Source organism: Aedes aegypti, chromosome 3 (assembly GCF_002204515.2).
Source record: "Aedes aegypti strain LVP_AGWG chromosome 3, AaegL5.0 Primary Assembly, whole genome shotgun sequence".
Classification (NCBI taxonomy): Eukaryota; Metazoa; Arthropoda; class Insecta; order Diptera; family Culicidae; genus Aedes; species Aedes aegypti.
The window spans coordinates 94,512,097-94,534,409 of NC_035109.1; the positions used below are offsets into that span (position 1 = coordinate 94,512,097).

The window sequence follows — 22,313 nt, forward strand, 5'->3', positions numbered from 1 at the left end:
TATACAAATTTGTCAATTCACTGAATAAATGTTCAAAAATGTTTGAATACGTGTCGGTTTTTGTGAAAAGCCGAAACTAATCAAAGTAATACACTGCTCCCACAATTATGAATCATTTAAGGGGTCTATTTTATAAGTCGAGTCGATCAAAATGACTCGACTGGAGTCGCTGTCGACCGAAAAATTCGCTCGACTAGGGTCTGTCACTCGAATTTTTCGACGATTGTCACTCTATGTGACTGGATTACTATGGGAGTCGACGGGTGACATATGAAATATGCATGCTTACTTTGATCGACAGTGAATACAGACGAGTCACATGCATCTGCTCGATTCACAAAATAGGGCTCTAAGGCTCTGTTTAAAGTTGAAAAATTATAGAGAGCAAAATAAACAATATTTTTTGATAAAATCAATGTAAAATGGTAAAGTGCGGTATGACACTGCAGTTCATGCACAATGTTGTCATTAAAATGGTTGAAAACATTTGAAATTTTCACTTATTTGAACATTGTCTAAAAACACAATTTATGAATCGGCAAAAAAGTTGTCCACAAATATGAATCAATGTGTACACGATTTATGAATCAGTTATTTACTTTTAATTATTTTGCAATTAAATTCAATATAGCTCATACATTTATAAGAACTCTGCCTCGGACAACGTTAATTATATCCGGGGGGTGAATTGCAGCCAAGTATTTCAAGAATCTGCATGACATTGCTTGATTTTAATTTTGCTACTCGGCTTGAATTTGTGGATTTATATGCATCTGGAGCATGTTTATTTGGAAGATGATGGCAGTGTAGTGTAATTAGACAATCATTAGATCTAGATGGCAGAACTCGTAAATGCTTGACTCTTCGACTGCCTTTACTAAGGATTCCAATATTATATGGTCGGTGTTCAGACAGACTGGACTAAATGATATTTTGGTGTTCAATAGTTATGTCAAGAACTCCATCATTTTTTCCGGTGCTATTATGAAACATGTGTATCATCAAATAGAAAAATTCCATTATTACAGCAAATTATGCAAGTATTTTGATATTTCGAATGCCTGGGGAATATTTTCCTGAAACTCTTAAAAACACACTTGGTCCGCAGTCTGTCTGAACACCAGGCATTGCAGAATCCGATCTCATTTGATTTTGAAGCACGATCAAAGCAAGCGAAGAAAAACATCCCATCTGTTGCGGTTTATGATCGACAATGTGTCGCAAGTTGTAACAACTCTGATAAATAGGAGCAGCGAACGAGAGGTAAAAAGAGATAGCGATGATAAAATCCATTTTTCTCGCTTGTTTACCGTTGGGGGTAGGTGTTTTACTTTACTGGCACGATAAACAATCCCCGAACTTCCGATAGCAATAGTGTTCCCCAGGTTTGGAGCTTGTTTAGAGGGGTTTCATCATGCACTGCTATCCCCCCGATCTGATCAAAGTTGTAGCAGTACACGATAAACAGTCTCTAAAAATGTGCTGCATGTTATGATAGTTACAGAGAGCGATACGTGAGAGATTCTTTCAATTTTCTCAGGATTCAATCCCCGCAGAACACCGGCCATCAGTGTCTGCATATTTCAATGTACAGTCAACATCGCCGATCCTCAGTAGGATCCGTCATCGTTGAATTCTTCTTTGTGTGAATGTTTTTTTGACAATACATGCACGAATCTGGTAGAACGTGCATTCAGTTTTTCAATTACTTTTTCCCCACTGATTCTCATCCACCTACTGACAGCAAATTCAATTCCGCTAGTGAAAAAAATCATTTCCTTCAAAATACCCCACAAAAACATTCGCAAATTGCAAAAGTTGTATTTTTTATTAAAAGACAATCATGATTCATCAACTGGAGGCATCACATTGCCGTTTTCTTGAACCAATAATATAAAATTCATTTGTATTTTTTTATATTCAATTTTCAATTCCAGTGCCTCTAAGTGAAATTGAATTTTGAAATGACACCAACAGTGGGTGAAACTGAATGTGTGCGTGTGTTGCACCCACTCTCTTTCTCGTCGCATTCGCACTCGAAGTCAGGTTGGCTTCTTGCTAGCGGAGTTTGTTTTTGTTCGTTTTCGCACTGATCGGGTATCATTCGGCTGAATTTTTACGACACTGCCGGCCATATGGCGATTATGTGGTGGCAAATTACGCACGTGAAAAAATCTGTTGCATGAATGTAAACGATACTCCATGACCTCTGATTTTTTCATTCATTAGTATGTTCAAATTTATTGTCCACAAAAAAAAAAGAAATTTTCGTAGTTTATGAACGGTCCCAAACAACTTTCGCTCTCCCGTAACAAAATTTTACATTGAAAATTATTTAAAACTAAGAATCATTTTTAAAAATATTAAGTACTAGTAGTTTTAACGCTGATTCATAAATTGTGACTGGTGTGTATATTTCCCACAATTTATTTATCGAGTATTTTACTCAAAAATCTCAACCAAATCCGTATAAATACGCATTTATCTCTCATAGCTATGTTTATTGAATCTGTAAATGCTGTCTGCGTCTCAAACTCTCACAAAAATCTTTGAAACATACTTTAAAACGTTGTTTCTAGCTAAGCGTCAATAGGCGCATGGCTTACAAAATTGGCCAAAAATACAGTCCAAATACAGTACTGGACAGAATAAAGTACGCATTGGCCGTTTTTCCATACAAAATGATCAAGTTTGGAGTCTTATATCTCGGTTCCTAGTTGTCCGATTGACCTGAAACCGCAGCTTGAAAGTAACCTCAAATTTGCTAGGCTAGAAATTCATAGTTTTTCATTAACGAACTTTAAAGTTATCGCAAATCTCAAATTTTGATAAAAATGACAAAATTTTAAAGTAAAAATAATTTTTAAATGAAAATATTTAGAGCAATATGTCCTTCTGCAAAAATGTACAATTTGATAAGACACACAAATTTGCAGAACATCATTTTTCGGTAAAACTGATTGTTTTCAAAATTAAATTTTGCATTTTTTTGCAAATTGAGAGATTTTCAATAATTTAAAAGATTGTGTTTCAAATGCAGTGATATTTTAATGGAGTAAAATCTATGTTATATCTAGGCTGTGGTGAAAATTTCAGATCAATCGGAACACTAAAAGCTGAGATTCAGATCTCCAAACTTGACCATTTTGTATGGGAAAACGGTCAATGCGTACTTTATTCTGTCCAGTACTGTAGCTACAAAAAGAGTTTAATAATATTGTATATATCATACCGCGATCAAGAGCTATTTTACTGAGATAAAAAGCCTTGGAATGACTGCACACTATATGTTGCTTATCAGTAAAAATGATTCTGTGTTGTTTTGTGATAAGTTTGATAATAATTTTGCCTTTCGAAATTAACTGATTCAAAAAATGGGGGTGATTCAACTGCGTGGGGTGACTGTATTTATGAATCATAATATAAATTCTTACAGAATCCTACACACGGAAGATTTACGTAGAAACTCAGCAACGGCTACCACCGAACTCGATTCTTAACTCTCATGTATCGGTTCAGAACGCTCCACAGTACGTTGAATGCATGGAGATGCAAGGATATTTGCTCTGGTGCTCTTGTTGAGCCAAGATCACACACCGTGGCAAATTTTTTGGATTTTTATCACAAACAACTCATTCTCATACTTGTGCTGGTTAAGGAGTACCGTGAACGTACCATATATGACGCGGGTCCAAACTTGACGCATTTTCTAATTAATTTTATCATAAATTTAATTTTAGTTCAGACTAGCACTCGGAAATTAAGTGCTTAATCTTCGATTACATGTTATTGAAGGATTTCAATCGAAAAGAAGTATATTTTTGATTAATAATAGGCAAAAAATAAAATTTATTTGAAAATGCATCCGACAAGTGCGTCAATTTTTGAATCCTTAGTGAATGTGCTAAATATTGTTGATCAGTTTTCGTGAAAATATTGTGCTGTTTTACAACAATATCATCAACAACAGTCAATAATATTCTTTTATTCAAGAATTGACATCGAAATTTTTCTTTTTTTAAAGGATTAAGACATATTTTTGTATGAAAATATTGTGCGTCAAATTAGGCACACCATGTTCCTTATTATTTGCTGAACAAAATGTTGGGTCGAAAATAGAAACAAATTTTGTATAGTGCTTATATTCAAAAAATCCGTCCGCAGTACAACCCAATGCTCTATGTAATCACATGTAAAGGGTAATCCATAAATTATGTAACGCATTTAGGGAGTGACGGGGGATCAGAAAAACGCAACATTTCATACAAAGTTTTTGCATTTTCCATACAAAAAATACAATAAAAGCAACAAACGTTGTTCTAATCTGAACAATCTTGTATATTCTATATCAGGGATTGAATCACAAACCTAATATGTGAATTAATAAACTAAAAAAAATAACCATGCGAAATCGGTACCAAGAAGTCGTTCACCGTACGTAAACTGTAGGCCCCTAGGAATTCTTCGGAACAAACATATGCTTTGTAATATAACTTGAACTTAGTAAGCACACATAAACAAATGATTTGAACATCAGCACTCATATTCTCAAATTTATTAGGATTGTTATGTTGAAAAACGAGGTTTGTAAGTAATTACAAAATTTAATCGGCTCCGCAATGACTAATGTCACTTGAGCCTGCCCATATTCAAGTAGTTATCGTAAGTTTTTTTTTAAATATGATTTTATATAATTTAAAACATTCCAAAGCGACTTTAGGTGTTAAAGTACATCGTTAATCAATTAAAAATCAACGTTTCTGACGGTTACACATTTAACCTTTACAGTGCTGGGTGCCGACATCGGAGTTTCAAAATTCTGTAACTTCGCAATCGGTCGAACGATTTTGATTAAATTTTCAGTAAAAATCATATATGAGCTATATTTTTGATTCATGCATTGCACATTTCGAAGTCATTGATAGTTTTAGACTTTCGAAATGGAAATGATTTGAAAATTCAAGAAAGTTTATCAATAATTTTATGAAATCAGTGTAAAATAGATCTGAATTTGCAAAGAAAGGTCTATTCCGGTTGGTTCGTTATGCCAAACAGAAAAGGAAGCGTATGAGAAAATTTATATCTGCGGAATAATATGTTATTCAATTGTTTTTTATGGTTGTTTTTATTGAGATAGGATATGGTTATTTTTTTTTTTAATTACTAGTGGTCCCGGCAAACTTCGTCTTGCCATCAAGTATGCTGTTGAAAAACGTTATGGATCGTCCCATACAAATTGACAGTTTCGTTAACTCTCGTTTTTCCAACTTTCCCGGAGAATATCTCCGATTTTTTATACACAAAAACACGTCGGATCCCTTAATAAACAAAGCAGAGAAAGAATCATCCAAATCCATTGACCCGTTCGTAAGCCATTTCGTGACATACAAACAACATTCCATTTTTATTTATATAGATAACATTTTGTCTCAATTTAATTTAATGTAATGTTATATTTTTTGTTATTTTGACTACTTGCCAGCCAAAATTATAACATATTTAGTTATCAAAAAAAAAACGTGCGAAGTGAGTAACAACTTCTGTCGGGAAGCCTGGACTAGATTCTGCTGATTTTTATTTTTGCCTTAAAAATATTTGGCGCATTTGGGGCCTTCCATAGCCGAGTGGTTAGAGTCCGCGGCTACAAAGCAAAGCCATGCTGAAGGTGTCTGGGTTCAATTTCCGGTCGGTCCAGGATCTTTTCGTAATGAAGATTTCCTTGACTTCCCTGGGCATAGAGTATAATCCGTACCTGCCACACGATATACGAATGCGAAAATGGCAATTTTGGCAAAGAAAGCTCTCAGTTAATAACTGTGGAAGTGAGCATAAGAACACTAAGCTGAGAAGAAGGTTCTGTCCCAGTGAGGACGTTAATGCCAAAAAGAAGAAGAAGAAGATATTTGGCGCATTGCATAATATTGTTGGCGTGAATGAAACCATCTTTTATGTGATATTTTAAACGAATTCTCACGCAATAAGTTTATTTCTGGATATTCATTAACAAATATAATTTGCATAGTTTTTTATTGAAGGGTGATGAGTACAAGATTCTTTTGTATTCAAAATGTGCGGCCAATAGTGCAAAGAAAGTTATGCGCAGCGAAGAAAATGATAAATAAAAACTATAACAATCATACTAATGAGTCACTACGGATCACAAAACGGCGTTACTTATGTTCAGACCAAGCGCAGAAATGTAGGTTTGCCAAAAGCTAGAATTCTGACTGACGACACGACTAAGTATCTCATTTTGCCTCTATGGAGCGTCGCATTTGAAGAATATTTGCGTTAACTAGAGAGTTATACGGCTTCATTGCGAATAGTTGCAAGCTAGGTGTCTGTTATGCAACGCGAGTCGATAAATTCTCCTGTAAGGATAGGATATGCATACTATGTCAAAAGATAACACATATTCATTGGTAATTGAATGTGTAGCATTTTTTTTTCTGAACAAATTAACGAGTTCTTACGTTATTCAAAACCTGGTTCGATGAAGAAGAGAGATCGTAGATCGAGAGATAGTGGTACTAATTTAATATTTACATATACATTTAAGAGAGAAGAGCTACACACTTGGTTACCAATGGTTTTTAAGCCCTTATTAGATATAATGCAAGATACGATCTTCAGATATCCCTCAGAAAATAAGATTTGGGCAATACAAGTGAAAGTGAATTGTTTGGTTACAATTAGCATAATTGTTGGTAGATTCAGTCTTATCCAAGTAGCTACTTGCACGCTAATTCGCCTTTTTGGGCTTATAGGGCTATTATACAGCTAATATATGGCATGTAAGCTGTATTATAGCGCTATATAGTGCTATTTGATTACTTGGGTAGTGTTGTTATTAATTTTGGAAATGCAGAAATGTAAGTTTTAAAACGGTTTTAAGCCGGGTGTTTTAAGCAGGGCATGCTCATTCATTGAATCAATTTTCCGATCTACTTTTGAGTAGCCGTAAACCATATAATTATTTAAAATTGTTAGGTTTTTAATTGATAAAATTATACTGCATAGCCTAAGACTACTTGTGTGATCCTTACGGGAAAACAATTACACTCGATTTGCGTAATAGACTTCCAAGAAATGTATCGATATTGCTAGTTGTTTATGACATGATTCTCAACGTTATAAATTTAACGCTCGATTCCATGTTCAAGTTGTACCCCTTGTTCATATTCAACCCCAGTAGAATCCACCAATTCCGATGACAAACACAGACAATGCAGATGCGCATAAAGTCAGCTCTCCCCAACAAAGCAATTGAAAATCATTGCCGTTTGCCAGAAACTTTTCCCCATTTATTGCAAGCAAGTCCTAGTTGTCGTCCTCTCGTTGATGCCCCCGCCCTTTCCACCATACTTCATTACCGTTAAAAGTTTCATAACGGTGTCAGTTGATTTCCCTAATTAAAAATTTTCCAACTGTAGTCACTAGACCCTGAAAACCTGACCCCCCCGTAACGATTCCCCGTTATTCGAGTTGCATAACTGTCTCCGAGAAGAAGTAGTGTCTCCATATTTCCCCCCAATAGAAACAGCTTTTTACCAACCCAATCGCGCACAGTGGGCAAAAACGGATTCGAAAGCGCAGCTTGTGAACAGAAATGGATATATAACCGCAGTTGGTTTGAAATTTTATCATATACTTATTTACATGTGAAAATCGCGAGGAAGTTGTAAATGTTGCCCTATTTCGTTTGTTTTTCATACATAATCATATCGATAAAACATGTTTAGACTATTGCTGCCTACTTACGGTTAAATTTTACATTCTTACTATAAATATATATTGAGCAGCCATTTTGGATCATATTTTTTAATTTGTATTAACGAGATTTTGGGCCCTGGGCTAGTTCATTTCGGAACCAACGGCTTTACTTCCCTTCCGAAGGAAGTCGTCACTATCAGTGTTGATAGATTCACACTCAAATCTCAATCAATACGCTCTCCCGTGAGAGCAAACTCATTAGAGATCTGCTTCGCAAATCTCACGCTTGAGATTTTGATGCAAAATCAACTCAATCAACTCAAACCGTAAAAAATGATTCAGTCGCAAAACTGGGCAAAAACTCGTGAAACCCGAATGTTGTTGTTTACGTTAGAAAGGATTACTATAATTTTACCAGACTAACAAGAAATTGACTGCGTTGCGTGATTGACAACTCACGCAGGAAAAATTTCAAGCGTGAGTTGTGAGAAATTGAGTTTTTCACAACACTAGTCACTATAACTTTGTTTTGTCATAAGTTACTATCTCGGGGATAGGATTCGATCCGGATCCTCGGCGTGAGAGGCGTGTGTTCTAACCACTACACCAGCCCGCCCAAAAAAATGTGCTTTTTTCAACTAATTACGTATGAAAATAGATCATGATAGGGTAAAATCAGCCACTTCCGAAGTCTGAATAAGAAGAGATGAAGACCAATTGGTTCCTTGTAGTTTTTTACACTAAAAAAGATATAAAAAAACATTTCAAACCAGCAGCGATTTCCCAAAGTTGTAATATTGGTTCCGTTTTTGACCACTGTGCATCGTCGAATTACAGCACAAATACTGATTGCCTTGTTTTTCTCTCTCTTTCTTTCTTTCTCGCTACTTTCGTTCCTACCATTTTTCTCCGTGTTTCCGCAATGTCGAATCGAATCGTCGTCGATCGATTGACAACAACATCCGGCCAATCAAAAATTACGGATCAATGAAATCCCGTACGAAACAAAACAAAAAATCGCACATCGAAACTACATTTTTCACCAAAAACACGTGTTCACGTCAACTAACGCACCCGAACGCAATCATTCACAAACAAACTTACACCCCACTCAAAAAAAAAACACGCACAAATCACACCTGTGGGGGCGCAGCAGCAGACGAATTCAAAAGGAGGTGTCGCCGCTTGGCCGGATGTGCCCAAACAGACTGGAACCCTGGGCAACCTAACGCCGGCCGACCGACATGGCTCGGTTCAGGTATGTGTGTTCTAACCGCTTTTTTGCCTCCGTGTTCTGTTCCGGGATGTTTGAAAAGAATGACCCCCCCTCCCCACCATAACTGTAACTCACTCCTAACAAAAGGTGGCCCATTTTTATATGAAAAAAATCAACTTGTAAAAATCTTTAGTTACATCCCTCAATTTCGTGCATTTGGACCCCCAGAAGCTTCTGAGGAAATTTGAGCAGAATTCGTGAACTATAAGGAGGGCCAAACCTGCTTGAAATTTGTATGAAGAAAATCGAACAGTTATGTTATGATTGGTTCCCTATTTGGCTACATATGAGTAAGTTTTTCGAAAGCTTTCACATTTTTGTTTGTTTTAACATAAAGATATATTAAACCGACCGAATATATGAGTTTTCTACATACAAACTTCAAGCTCGAGTAGCTCCCCTTAAAGTTAACGAACTCTGCCCAAATTTTCACAGTAGCTTCTGAGGGCACAAATGAACGAATTGGGGGGTTGTAGCTAAAGATTTTTGTAGTTTGATCATAATGGGCCATCCTACTCACCCCCTCTCAAACGTTAACTTCTTTTCCCGTTCCCCCCATGTACTGTCTCTCTCTCTCTATTGTTTGGTTGTTCTCAATATGGTGTTTGTTTTTGTGTTATTCGGTATTCGGTTTTTGGGCTTTTTTTGTTGGAAACGTTATATCATCTAACCCCCTCCCCCTTCTTCGCAAGCTCCCTCCATTAGTGGCGTCTCCCAGAGAATATTCCCAAATACCTTCACAGTATTACAAGACGCCTAGTGTGGTTTTGGTTTTTGAACTGTCCCAATCCTAAGGATTGCCTTGTTTTATAAGTGTGTAGTGTGAGGAAATTGTGATTTTTTTGCGAATAGAAAGAACTTAGATTTGGTTTTTGATGGTACAATGACCGATTTAGTAGGCACACAAACAACTGACAAAACTTCAATTTAGCCACAATAAACGAACAAATAATCAATCTAACGGTTTATCTGTCTCTTTCTTTCCCTTCATCTATCTCTAGTTCTATCGCCTAAAACTCTAAATGCATTAACTAACAAAACACATTTAGTATTACAAATTCCATCTTCAGGTAAAAGCTTCGTATCAAGAAGACTGATCCAAACTAATTTGAACACATTATTAATATTTTTTGGCGATTTCTATTCAAAAGCCTAAGAGGTAAAACTCTTTACTCTTTCTCTTCGACCTTTGAAGAAAAAAACAGCCAAATTTAATAGGGTGATCATATCCTGGAGGTTCAAAATCAGGAAATTTGGCAATTTTCACAATTTATCTTTGTAAATTCCATTTTATCTCAAAATCTGAACACGGCTCATATGCTCAATAGCAGCGATTATAAAAGATTTTTTCTTCAATTTATAATGTTGAAGACTTGTAATGTACGATCTTGAGAAACTTCAAATTGGCGGGTATGGGCAAAAGTTTAAATTTTTAAATATAATTATCTTTTGGCAAAGACAATCATCTATCACTTTTCAGAAGACACTAGGGTGTTCTGACTTTTGATTTTGCTAGGTATCTGACAAGTATGTTCTCAAGGTTTAAAGTCTGCACAAAGCAGTGGGAATCATCTCATAACATTCAGTTCATGAAATCCTGTATTAATGTGGTGAATAATCGATGTCTTTTTTATGAAATCTTCTCAGTGGCTTTGTTGATCGTGTTTGATTCAATCGCTCTTGTTTCCGCAAAAATCGATCGTTTTTCTGCTGCTTCGATATTGTTTTGCACATCATTCTGCTCCGGTTTTCCTTGTGCTTCAAGTGCAATAAGTAGTGGATTTTCACATCAACTAGCTGCTGATCATTCCCTGTTTCTTTTTTCCACTCCGAAGAGAAACCTAAACAACGATCGAACAACACCGGTGCTGCCATTTCTGATTATCGAGATATTTACACCGAACTACGCCGACCGCCTCAACACTCGCAGTGCATTTGCCATCTAGTCGTGATATTGTGAACTACCGTGGAAGATAGACGCTAGGGTTCACGAAAATTCAAAATGAGAAACCAATGCACGGCATGCAATGTTGAAATTACTGCAGAAGACATAGTTGTAAGCTGCGAAGGATTTTGCGAACAATTCCGATACTTCCATGCGAAATGCGTTGGACTATCCTATGATGAAGGATGTGCCTGCCTGCATGAAAATATATTTTGGATGTGCGATACCTGCAAAGATGTCATCGCAAAGGGTCGTTGTCGGGAGGCAATGAAAGAGGTGAACAATTTCGCCATGATAACGGAATTAAATTCAATTAAAAGTGAATTGAATCGAATCAGCCAAACGGTCTTGAAAATTGAAGGAAATTTCACTGATCCGAATGAGTCTTCGAAATTACAATGTAGCCAGGAGCTTACCGGGAATACTTCTCCATTGTCGTCTACTAAGCTTGATGCAATAGTTGAAAATCACAGCCCCTCTACAGATGATAATCTGCAATTGTACGTAACGAATATTGCTAACGATGTATCTGATGATGAAGTTAAAGATATGGTGTGCGAGTCCATAGGTGCAAGAGAAGTATTGGGCATCAAACGTTTAGTTGCATATGGGACGAATATTGCAACGTTGGACTACGTTTCGTATAAAGTGACCGTCGACGCACAATTCCGGAGTACTGCAACGAAAAGTTCAAGCTGGCCCGATGGAGTAAGATGTCGCGAATTTCGAAGCTATACTCGAAGAGCTTGGAGACCGTCAACTGCTCAACAATAGATCTGAATAATTTTCATTGTGTTCCAAACTAACTGTATGAATGTTTTGACTGTTAGCATTACTTCTGTTGAATATGTTTTGATGTCTCACGTTGTTTTATTTACGTTTTTAATATCGTTTCAAATTCTGTATCATGTCTCGTTGAATCAATATTGTTTATGTTAATTTAAGTTAATTAGAAGTAGTCTGTACGAACCAATCGAAGACGAAATCAAATAAATAAATAAATAAATAAATCTATCAGTGTCTGATCATGATCTTACTAGGATAGAATGTGATAATAACAGCTCTGTAGTGGCCACATATGTTTGTTCCGAACTCATTCTTCATTTATTGACAAGTTCTCTCAAATTGACGAAGATTGTGACGTCGCACGGTATGTTTTGGACATGAAACGGGAATGTTCCCAAAAGGGCCCTGCTGCAACGGTGTTCCGAAATGGACAACTAATTCGAATTATGTTTAAAAGATCACAATTGATCATTATCCTACGTTTAACATAAAAACTTCTGTGTTGTAACATCAATAAATAAAAGAATAATCAATAATTTTTTCTCAGCCCCCTTGACCCCAGTACAATCCGGAATATCTCCGGCATGGATCTGAATCCAGCATTGTCCATTTATGACATTTACACTGGTATCTTTTCAAAGTCAGCCGGGAGTGGTTCCAAAAAAAATCGATTGAAAATTTATGAAATAGCAGCTGTTTCAAAATGCCTTGTTAGGAGTCGGGGACGTAAAGGTTAATTTAAATTTGTAGTGTACTTCACGATTTTACTAATAAGAGTTCACCCTTTTATGAGCTTTAGGAGCTGCGTAAGATGGTCTTCAGAACTTGACTAGAAATTTAAAGCTTCTAAGAGCTCCGTTGAGTACTCTATGTGGCCTTGAGTTCCTACATTCCTGGGATTCTCAAAAAATGACCATATTTCCCAGGGTTTTGTAGGGCAAGTGTACCATTAGTGGTGCACCTAAGGGAAAACTGCTAAAACATGGTGTTAAAATCATGAAATATATGATTTTAACGTATCATTCGATAGATCTTAAATCCTTCTATCATTCAAATGTATAAAAATCACGATTCATTTGAAATTTCCCTACAAAAAGGCTTGCACCAATAATAGGAACACTGTTCCTTTAGTGGAAGTATGTTTTAAGAATGGTTCCTTTAGTGGCGCAATCTATTGATTTCTTATGGGAACCTCCACTATGGGTGCTGATGCACCACTATAGGTGCAAAGGAGCAAAAAAATCAAGCAAAATAATTGTTTTAAATAGTTTTACGGTTAAATTTCATGAACTTTATTCGATTGCTTTGCGATAATGATACATCGCATCGTACATAATAGAAAAATATCACATAATCATTTATAAGCGCGAAACATGCCAAAACACACTACCTCCACTATTGGAGCTACCTCCACTAAGGGAGCGTTTGCCCTAGTTGTTTCAACAGAGACAGGGATTCCAAGAAACTCCTAAAAGATATTCAAAGTTTCGCAAGAGGGCCCAATGTGATTCCTTTCCCGTTTTTCACAGTAAATGGAGTTCTCAAGCTCGCATAATTAGAAACAAATATCTATGAGATTCTGCGCATAAAATAGCTCTGCAAAGCAAATACCACACATTCTCGGGGAAGACGTTCACATAACTGTTATATCCTTCAGATTGGGCGAAATACTGAGCAGAATTTTTGCACACTTTGGCAAAAAGTGCAGAAGTGAAGTCTCACTGGATCTTGAAAAAGATTCTGGGCAGAATCCGACAAAATCTGGATGAAAACGTAATAGAATCTTCAAATAATCCAAGGTTCCGTAAGATTTCAAGACGGATTTCTCATAGAGTTTTGTGCAAAATTTCTATACAATTTTGGACAGGATTTGCAAACAGGCTGGGATGGTTTTTCTCAATATTTCGTTATATTTAACAGGATCCTTAATAGACTCTGCCACAAAAGCCCTTTGAAAATGTTTCTTTGCAAAAATCGATCACCAAAGACTCTGCTTCCCAGGATTGCAGGGCTTCCAAGGAGTTAACAGCTTCTGATGTGTTGCCATACCATTTTACGAATTTCGAAAGCAGTTCCAGGCAAGGAGACTCCAGTAAGACTGCTCTAAGAGTTTCCAGGGACTCCTGGAAGCCGTAAAGAAACGAACAACCTAAAGTACGGATAACATGTTGCTTTAAATAGCAAGGTCCACTCAGTACTTCCCAGAAAATTTTAAAATGCGGAGAAATGCTTTAGAAGTTTCTGAGAAAGCTTTTAAATGGAGGACTTTTTGAAGTTTCCTTAAAGAATTTCATAACAAATCTATGAAAGAATCTTTAGTAGAGGTACTAAAGGTACGATTCATGCGATTTTCCTTCAGTGGAAACAACACTTACAAAGAGCAAGAAAGAGCTTTTTTTTTTAAAGATATACGTTGAAACGTCAAACGCTCTTGTTATACCATCCGGTGAAGATAGACTAAATTTGATTGTATTGTTCTTTTTTGGTACATGGTTTCCAAGCCCTAAAAGTACGCCGATATTGACCAAAGACCATAATACTTCCTTGTTTATGAATTCAAAGAGCTCAGGAAAAAATGGAATCAATAATGATTTCAACGTACTTAACCAGGTCACATCAATCCCAGAGATAAGAAGACGTAAATCTCCAATACCGATTTTCGTCTTTCCGTTAAAAATTGCAATCGGATTAATAAAAGAGCTATACTGGTACATCAATCTTCAACTAGAGCGCTTCGCATAAGGTGAAACAATAATAGTAGTGTTCAACTGAAAAACTCCTAAATTTACTGGCAAAAACTTATTAATGATCCGCTATACTTCATACTCGGGTCTGGATCATTTTGCATATTGTCATGAGGTAATTTGCTCAACGCCATTTGACATTAAGGACATTTGGAATAACATTTTTTCATCAAGAAAGGACCGTTTTACCAAATGACCATTATTCCAAATGACCTTGTGCCAAATGGCTTTATGTTATCTCTTCATGCTCAGTCTTCTTGATACGTCGTTATCACTCTCTGGTCAATCTGATAATTCGACTAGTATCAAAAACAACTGATAGTCCTTTTAAAAATGCAAATTTTTTAGTGTGTACGTTAATTAGCCCCTACAATCCTAATAGTCTCTTCAAAACTTATTGCAAATTCTTATGGAATTCAGCCAAAAATTGGTGTAACATTCGAAAATTTTCCTCCCACCCTTATCAGAAGCGTGCTGGTTGTCCACTTTGTTTTTGTTTCCTTAAACAATCTAAATTTACTTTCTTCTGTTTCTCCATCGAAATTCCAACACAACCGTGTCCGTGTGTATCTTGGTGTCAAACACCAAAACATTCACCGTTCGTTTTGAGTGCCCTCGTGTGTGTGAGCCGATTTTCTCACCCTTCCTGTGTTTTATCTTTTGAATCCCTATTTAACTCCGAATACTACTTGGAATAACTGTTAGAACTCATGTGTGCGTATTTGTTTCAACTTTGAACTGATATTTCTTTTGTTTATTTTTTCTGATCCACATTTTTGTTTCATTTTCGAATCTTTTGTTTTTTTAAATATGATAATCCATAAAATGCTGATAATAGATTTGGTTATTGGAATTTACCGCAATAATGGATTATTTATAAAATGCTCAAGTGTAGCATGTTTGTTAGTTTGTTTCAATGTTATGAAATAATCGTTATTCACTTATTATACATGCATAATTTTATACGAATTAAATTCTTTTATTTTACCTATTCTTTCGTTGGAGGTGATCTTTCAAGTGTTTTTAATTGTATTGTTAAGCAGCGTCCATTTATTACGTAACGCTGAAATTGGCAATTTTTGACCCCCTCCTCCCCGTCCGTAACGCTTTTCGAATGAAAATTTTCAATTTTTTGTATGAGCCGTAACGCTTGAGCCTACTCCCCCTTCCCCTAGAGCGTTTAGTAATTAGTGGACGGAGCTTTGGGTTATACAGTGGGGGTCCGAAATCCGTACACTTCATACAAATAGTAGGTGTTTTGTATGTAGTGGATTGTAACACTTAAATGTTTTGTGCCAGTCTAATAATATTCCTTTTTGTTCGTAACCAAAAGATCAGCAAGCTTCAAGAGTAGCTTTTGTGCCCAAAAGAGTAAAGCTTAAGTAAGTGTTGCGCAAGGTGCATAACCAAAGGCGAATGAACTGGACGCTTAGGAAACAATCGATAAGTTATGGAATTTTCCGCAAATTAACTTGTACCTGGTCCTTTGAAATTCGAAAACCCACCAATCGGGAAAAGCGATTCAGTGGAAAGTTTTTAGATTATTTTGAGTCCTCCAGAGCTGACCAATAAAAAAGATCGTACAAAAAAGACTGTACACGATTAGGTGGAAATTACGTCGTAGCTTTAAGGCTCGAACAAGTTTATTGTGCGCTTTCCATTTTATTCTGGTGGAGTCAGTTAAAGTGAACGGATCATTTTCCGAAGTAGTAAGCTTTTCTTTAAAAGTGAAAGTCTTTGTTCGAAAGTGAACTTATCGTTAATTTGTGAGCTTTGAATTCGAACTCGAAGTAAGTTCGCGAGTTTTCCATAATTATTCGAATAAGTTATTTAATCGAGTGGTTCAGTATTTTGAATTTTCAGAGTTTAAATAGTTTGACCGGTAAATTGAATAAAGTGAATAATTTATTGTGATTAGTCAGGTAAGCCTTTAGTGAAGAATTATTATGAGATTCATGTTAGTGAGAATTTATCACGTTGAATAGGCAGCGTCAAGCCCATCCAACGTGGGCAGCTTGTCCAGGCTGGTGCAAATTGTCCCTGGATTGTCCTGAGTCACTTCGAGTCCACGTGATCGGGAATCGCCCACGTGTTCCAATAGGTGTTCCGACTACGGAGTTCCTTCCTGTGTCTAGCCGAAGACTGTTCCGACTAGTGGGCCATTGTGGGTGGAAAATCTCGTCCAACAAGCGTTCCCCCGAATCGATAAGCTCAGACGTGAGCTTGTGCCCAAGTGTGTGCTCGAGTCGCCGATCTGTAATCGAGTAGAATTATCGACGATTGGACTCGTTTCGCCAAAGCGTGAGGCGTAGAGCAACAACAACCCGCTCTAACTCCACCAACCGCCAGGGACGCCTCTACCCTGAAGATCGTGCCCACGCGCGAACCTACCGTATAGCACACGTTCCAATTAGAATCCGACGAAGCTCTCCTGCCGTCGAGGGACGATCAAGCCATCGCCGTTGGAGCACCACGCCGATGCAGTTAAGGTCAGATCCACACTAGCTTTTGAACAGATTGATTGTATCCGCAAATTGTATATATAGAATAAGCTAAATGAGTTAAATGCGTGACGTCACCAGACAAGTTACTAGGTTTTATTTGAATGTTCACAATAAATTGAGAGCTTGCATACGTTTTGAATAGGTCCTATGCAAATAACTCTCTAAATTCATTTTTTTTAAATAAATTCGTTTAAATTGACTTTGTTTCATAATATTTATTTCGAGTTCGGATTGAAAACGACTCTACCATTCTTTTACGTTTATTTTTTGTAAATATCTAGATTTGTTGGTTCCTTAAGTTAAGACTTTTTCTGCCGCTCAGTTCTGGTTGACTTTTTCTTTTCTTTTTGGTTTAGGTTTCCGGTTTTCAGTTGGTTTGTAGTTAAATTTCCGTTCATTTGTCCTTTCGTGTGTGCCATTTTGGAGAGTTTTCGCTTCTGCATTGAACTATTTGCGACCTGCCCTGAGAAGGGTGGTCTCATACCGGGCTTAGACAGAGTGACGGTCCTTCGGAAGTCGAAGGTGGTGCTAAAGCCGTTGCTTGAGGAGCAGAGTAGAACGTTACATTTTGGCGCCCAACGTGGGGCCTTCGGAAAGCAATAGTTTCAAATTTCAAATTTAATTAATTATTTTTCTTTGACTGGCTTTGTACATATTAAATTGAATTCATTGCTGAATTGAACTCTTACATAGTATTTTCAGTTACTTTTTCAACATATTCTGTCAATTTCATTTTGTTTTTTTTCAGTATATGCGCGGCTAGGTTTAAGTTTGATTGATAATTTCGGTAATTAGTGATTAAGTTCGGTCGGTTATTAGTTTTGGTTTTCGGTTATTAGTGTCGGTTTTCGGTTATAAGTATTATCGGTTTTGTGTAAAATTTTCAGTGAATTGTGTTTAAATTTGTTAAAAAAAAAATCTTTAATTTAATTTTTTTTTCTTTTGAATTGAATTTTGGTTTGTTTGACAATGGAGTGGTATAAAATAAACGCGTGTTACTTGGACGAAAGTGAACTTAATTATGAACTTTTGTTACGTGACTATTCTACGCGAGGATCGCTCGAAGAACGTAGACGAGATCTCCGTGCGTTACTTCGTGATCCACAATCGGAACGATTAGTGCGAGTAACGGAGCACATGATGGTTGATGACCTCTGCACAGTACCAAGGAAGTTGAAGGAGATTGCGGACATTCTGTTTCGTGGATCTGATCCTTCATGCCTTTCTCGCTTGGTGCACTACCACCAAAGGATTCGACGCTACCAGCCTCGTACTCGTCGTCAGCAAGAAGATGTGCAGTACTTGCTCGATCTGATTGCAAGGATAACCATGCATTATTATGGCCTTAACTTTGACGATACAGTGCGTTCAGTACCAATTGCTGAATCCACAGTTCGGGTACCTCGGTCAGACGAAAATACCGCAGGTGCACCGTCCAGTGTGATCATTGGACCTCAATCCATTTCCGAAAATACCGCAGTTGAACATGAGATTACACAGCGTAATCGAGAGTCTCCCTGGTTGATGACCTGGAATGAGGCAGAAGAAGCGGTTGGAGGAAACATGGAACGATCGGATGATACGACGGGTGTGATACCAGCACTTGTTGAAAATCTTTTGAATTTTCGGAACCAGGATCGAACACAGACCACCGGAGCGGTTCCGCGTCAAGCTAATCCACCGGATGCCTCCCCAGAGCAGTGTGGTAATCCTTCCACAATAGCACATGGAGATGGTCCTACCTTTGACCATGCACCGAATGACCACGGAGTGCAGACTGGAGCGGTAACTGAACCAAACGTGTTCCGTCCGACAATTCCATTGCGGGGAATGTCGGCGACTATCGATCGTTCAAGGTCTGGTTGTTCGACGCCAGTTCCGAACCCTATCCGGTCTAGTCCGGTATCCAATGCCGTACCTGAAAATATAAATTTGCAGAATAATGAGTATGTCCATATATCCGAGATTTCAACGTACGTCCAGAGATGCTTCGATCAGTTGGTTCGCCAGAGGTTCTCAACGGTTCGGTTGGACCCAGCCGTTGATGCACTTTCGAATAATCTGGCCGAAATGAATTTCCATCCTCGGACTCAAGCTCTACGTGACACTCGGAATACCAGTGTGAATCAGACATTCAGATTCCCTGATCCTTCGCCACCGTTGCAGTTATCTGGTCCTACTTTGGAACAACGTAGTACCCCTGTGACAAATCCAAGTGGTTGGAATACGATGAATTCAACTAGTAGACCAAGAAATGATTTCCGATCCGCAGCTAACTCTGGTGTAGGAAACGTCACGTTTGCTCCGATGAACCAGATGAATTCTGGCAGGTCGTCTGCTAGCGGTTACCCCAGACGTTTGCCGCATCAGCAGTGTAGCATAATAGAGAAGTGGCCGAAGTTCACTGGCGATACCAATTCGGTCCCTGTCACGGATTTTCTGCGACAAATAGACATTTTGTGTAGATCGTATGATATTACAAAACCAGAGTTACGAATGCACGCCCACCTACTTTTCAAAGATGGCGCGTATGTGTGGTACACAACGTATGAGGAAAAGTTTACGTCGTGGGAAATGTTAGAATCTTATCTTAAGATGCGGTATGACAATCCCAACCGGGATCGCATAATTCGCGAAGAAATGCGTGCAAGAAAACAAAAACCTACAGAGTTATTCAGCGCCTACCTTACGGAAATGGAAATGCTAGCCCAAAGAATGATGAAAAAGATGACTGAAGCTGAGAAGTTTGAAGTCATTGTGGAAAATATGAAGCAATCGTACAAACGTCGACTTGCGTTAGAACCAATTCACTCGATTGAGCATCTGGCGCAATTATGCTTCAAATTTGACGCTCTCGAGTCGAATTTGTACTCAACTGCAGCACATTCGAGGCCAGCCATCAATCAACTAGATTGTGACGAGAATTACGAAGATGAACAACGTGAACTTGAGGAGACGGAAGAATTGAACGCTCTCAAGGCGAGATTCAATAAACGATTTCCAGTGACCAAACCAACCCCCGGAGATAGCAAGGATAAAACTAAGCAAACGATGTGTTGGAATTGTCAATGCGTTGGTCACATGTGGCGAGAATGCGATAAAAGAAAGACTATCTTCTGTCACGTCTGTGGATTAGCCGATACTACGGCCTATAGGTGTCCAAACAAACACGAGTTAGGCCAGAAAGAGGAATTGCCAAAAAACGAGTAGGCGTGGGCAATTCTGGGAATCCTTGCCCTCAACGCAACGATCCAGAGGTTCCCAAACCCTTCTATAACATCTTCAATAATGTTCATCAAATCAACACAAAGTTTCATCGTTGTCCACACTTGAAAGTCAAGATACTCTCAGAAGAAATCGAAGGCCTTGCAGATACTGGCGCAAGCCTAACGATAATTAGTTCGGTTGACTTAGTTAACAAATTGGGTTTGAAAATTCATCCGATAGCTGTTAAAATCTCGACAGCTGACGGTACAGCATACCGATGTCTAGGCTTCGTCAATGCACCTTTCACATATCAGGACAAAACTCATGTGATTCAGACAGTTATTGTTCCAGAAGTTTCAAAATGCTTGATATTGGGCGTGGACTTCTTGAATAAATTTGGATTTCGACTTCTTCCTCCATCTCCAGCAACAGTAGCAGGAGGTCAAGATGAAACAAGTAGTTCAAACACCATGCCATTTGCAGATGACTACTTTGGAGATCGCAGTAAAGAAGTTTGCTTCCAGATCGTGCCTAGTTCAGATAATAATTTGTCAGATCCTACGGAAAACATCGATGAGAGTTTGGAGATGCCAACCGTAGAATTACCACAGAAGACCTTTGAAACCTTAGATGACCTAAGTACAGAACATCTCCTTTCGGACATGGAAAGAAAAGCCTTGTTTGAAGCGATCAAGCAGTTACCAGAAACTCATGAAGGCAGCTTGGGTAGGACGCAGTTGATACAGCACCGTATTGATCTGTTACCAGATGCCAAACCCAAACGTATTGCATATTATCGCTGGTCACCTAATGTCGAAAGTGTCATCGATGCCGAAGTGGAACGAATGGAAAAGTTAGGAGTTATTGAGGAGTGCCATGGTCCAGTTGATTTCCTCAATCCGCTTTTACCCATAAAAAAGGCAAACGGTAAATGGCGTATATGCCTGGACTCCCGCAGGCTGAATCAATGTACCAAGAAAGATGACTTTCCATTCCCGAACATGATGGGAATTCTCCAGAGAATTCCCAAATCAAAATACTTTTCGGTGATTGACTTGTCGGAGTCATACTACCAAGTGCCGCTCGAGACTTCAGCGAAGGACAAGACTGCGTTCCGTACGAACAAAGGTTTATACCGATATACTGTCATGCCATTCGGGTTGACAAACGCTCCAGCAACCATGGCCCGATTGATGACGCGTGTATTAGGTCATGATTTAGAGCCATATGTATACGTTTATTTGGACGATATTATTATCGTGTCCAACAGTATCGACGAGCATATAAGGCTTATTCAGATCGTGGCAGAGAGACTACGTAGAGCAGGATTAACGATAAACCTCCAAAAAAGCAAGTTCTGCCAAAAGAAGATCAAATATCTAGGCTACGTATTATCGGAAGAAGGTCTGTCCATGGACGTAAGCAAAATTCAACCGGTTCTCGATTACCCAGCTCCGAAAACGGTTAAAGATATTCGCCGGTTATTAGGACTTGCCGGATTTTATCAGAAATTCTTGCCAAACTATTCGGAGATTACAACCCCTATTACGAATCTGCTGAGAAAGGGAATGAAAAAGTTTCAGTGGACTGAAGAGGCAGACGCTGCTCTCCAAAAACTTAAAACGGCCTTAGTATCTGCTCCCATATTGGCAAATGCAGATTTTTCATTGCCATTCATAATTGAGACTGACAGCTCTGACTTGGCTGTAGGCGCAGTGCTAGCTCAAGTTCATGACGGAGTACGCAAACCTATTGCGTACTACTCCAAAAAACTTTCGAGTACTCAGCGACGCTATAGTGCCACAGAGCGTGAATGCCTAGCAGTTCTCTTGAGCATTGAAAACTTTAAACATTTCATTGAAGGGTCGCAATTCATCATCCAAACTGACGCGATGAGTCTAACGTTCCTAAAGACTATGTCCATCGAGAGTAAGTCTCCAAGAATTGCTCGATGGGCGTTAAAACTCTCAAAATACGACATGCTCTTGCAGTATAAGAAAGGGAGCGACAACGTACCTGCCGATGTACTCTCTCGTGCAGTTAACACTATTGATGTGACATCTAGTTCGGACCCGTACATCACCCAACTAATTAAGATGGTTCAAACCGTACCCAAACGTTATCCCGATTTTCGTATA

General features: G+C 38.1%; 1 protein-coding gene across 8 annotated transcripts in view; it reads left to right on the forward strand.

Moving 5' to 3' along the window:
- The window catches only part of LOC5564645 (casein kinase I), a 206,014-nt gene that overhangs the window by 146,819 nt on the left and 36,882 nt on the right, over positions 1–22,313 (forward strand). For 4 of the 8 annotated variants that reach the window (XM_021853319.1, XM_021853324.1, XM_021853322.1 and 1 more), the window contains one exon: positions 8,870–8,971. The exons of 2 other annotated variants lie outside the window; for them this stretch is intronic. In XM_021853319.1, the coding sequence (XP_021709011.1) occupies positions 8,870–8,971 (102 nt within the window). Of the gene's footprint in view, positions 1–8,866; positions 8,972–22,313 lie in introns of all 8 variants that reach the window. 2 more of the 8 variants (XM_021853318.1, XM_021853320.1) reach the window with 1 other exon arrangement.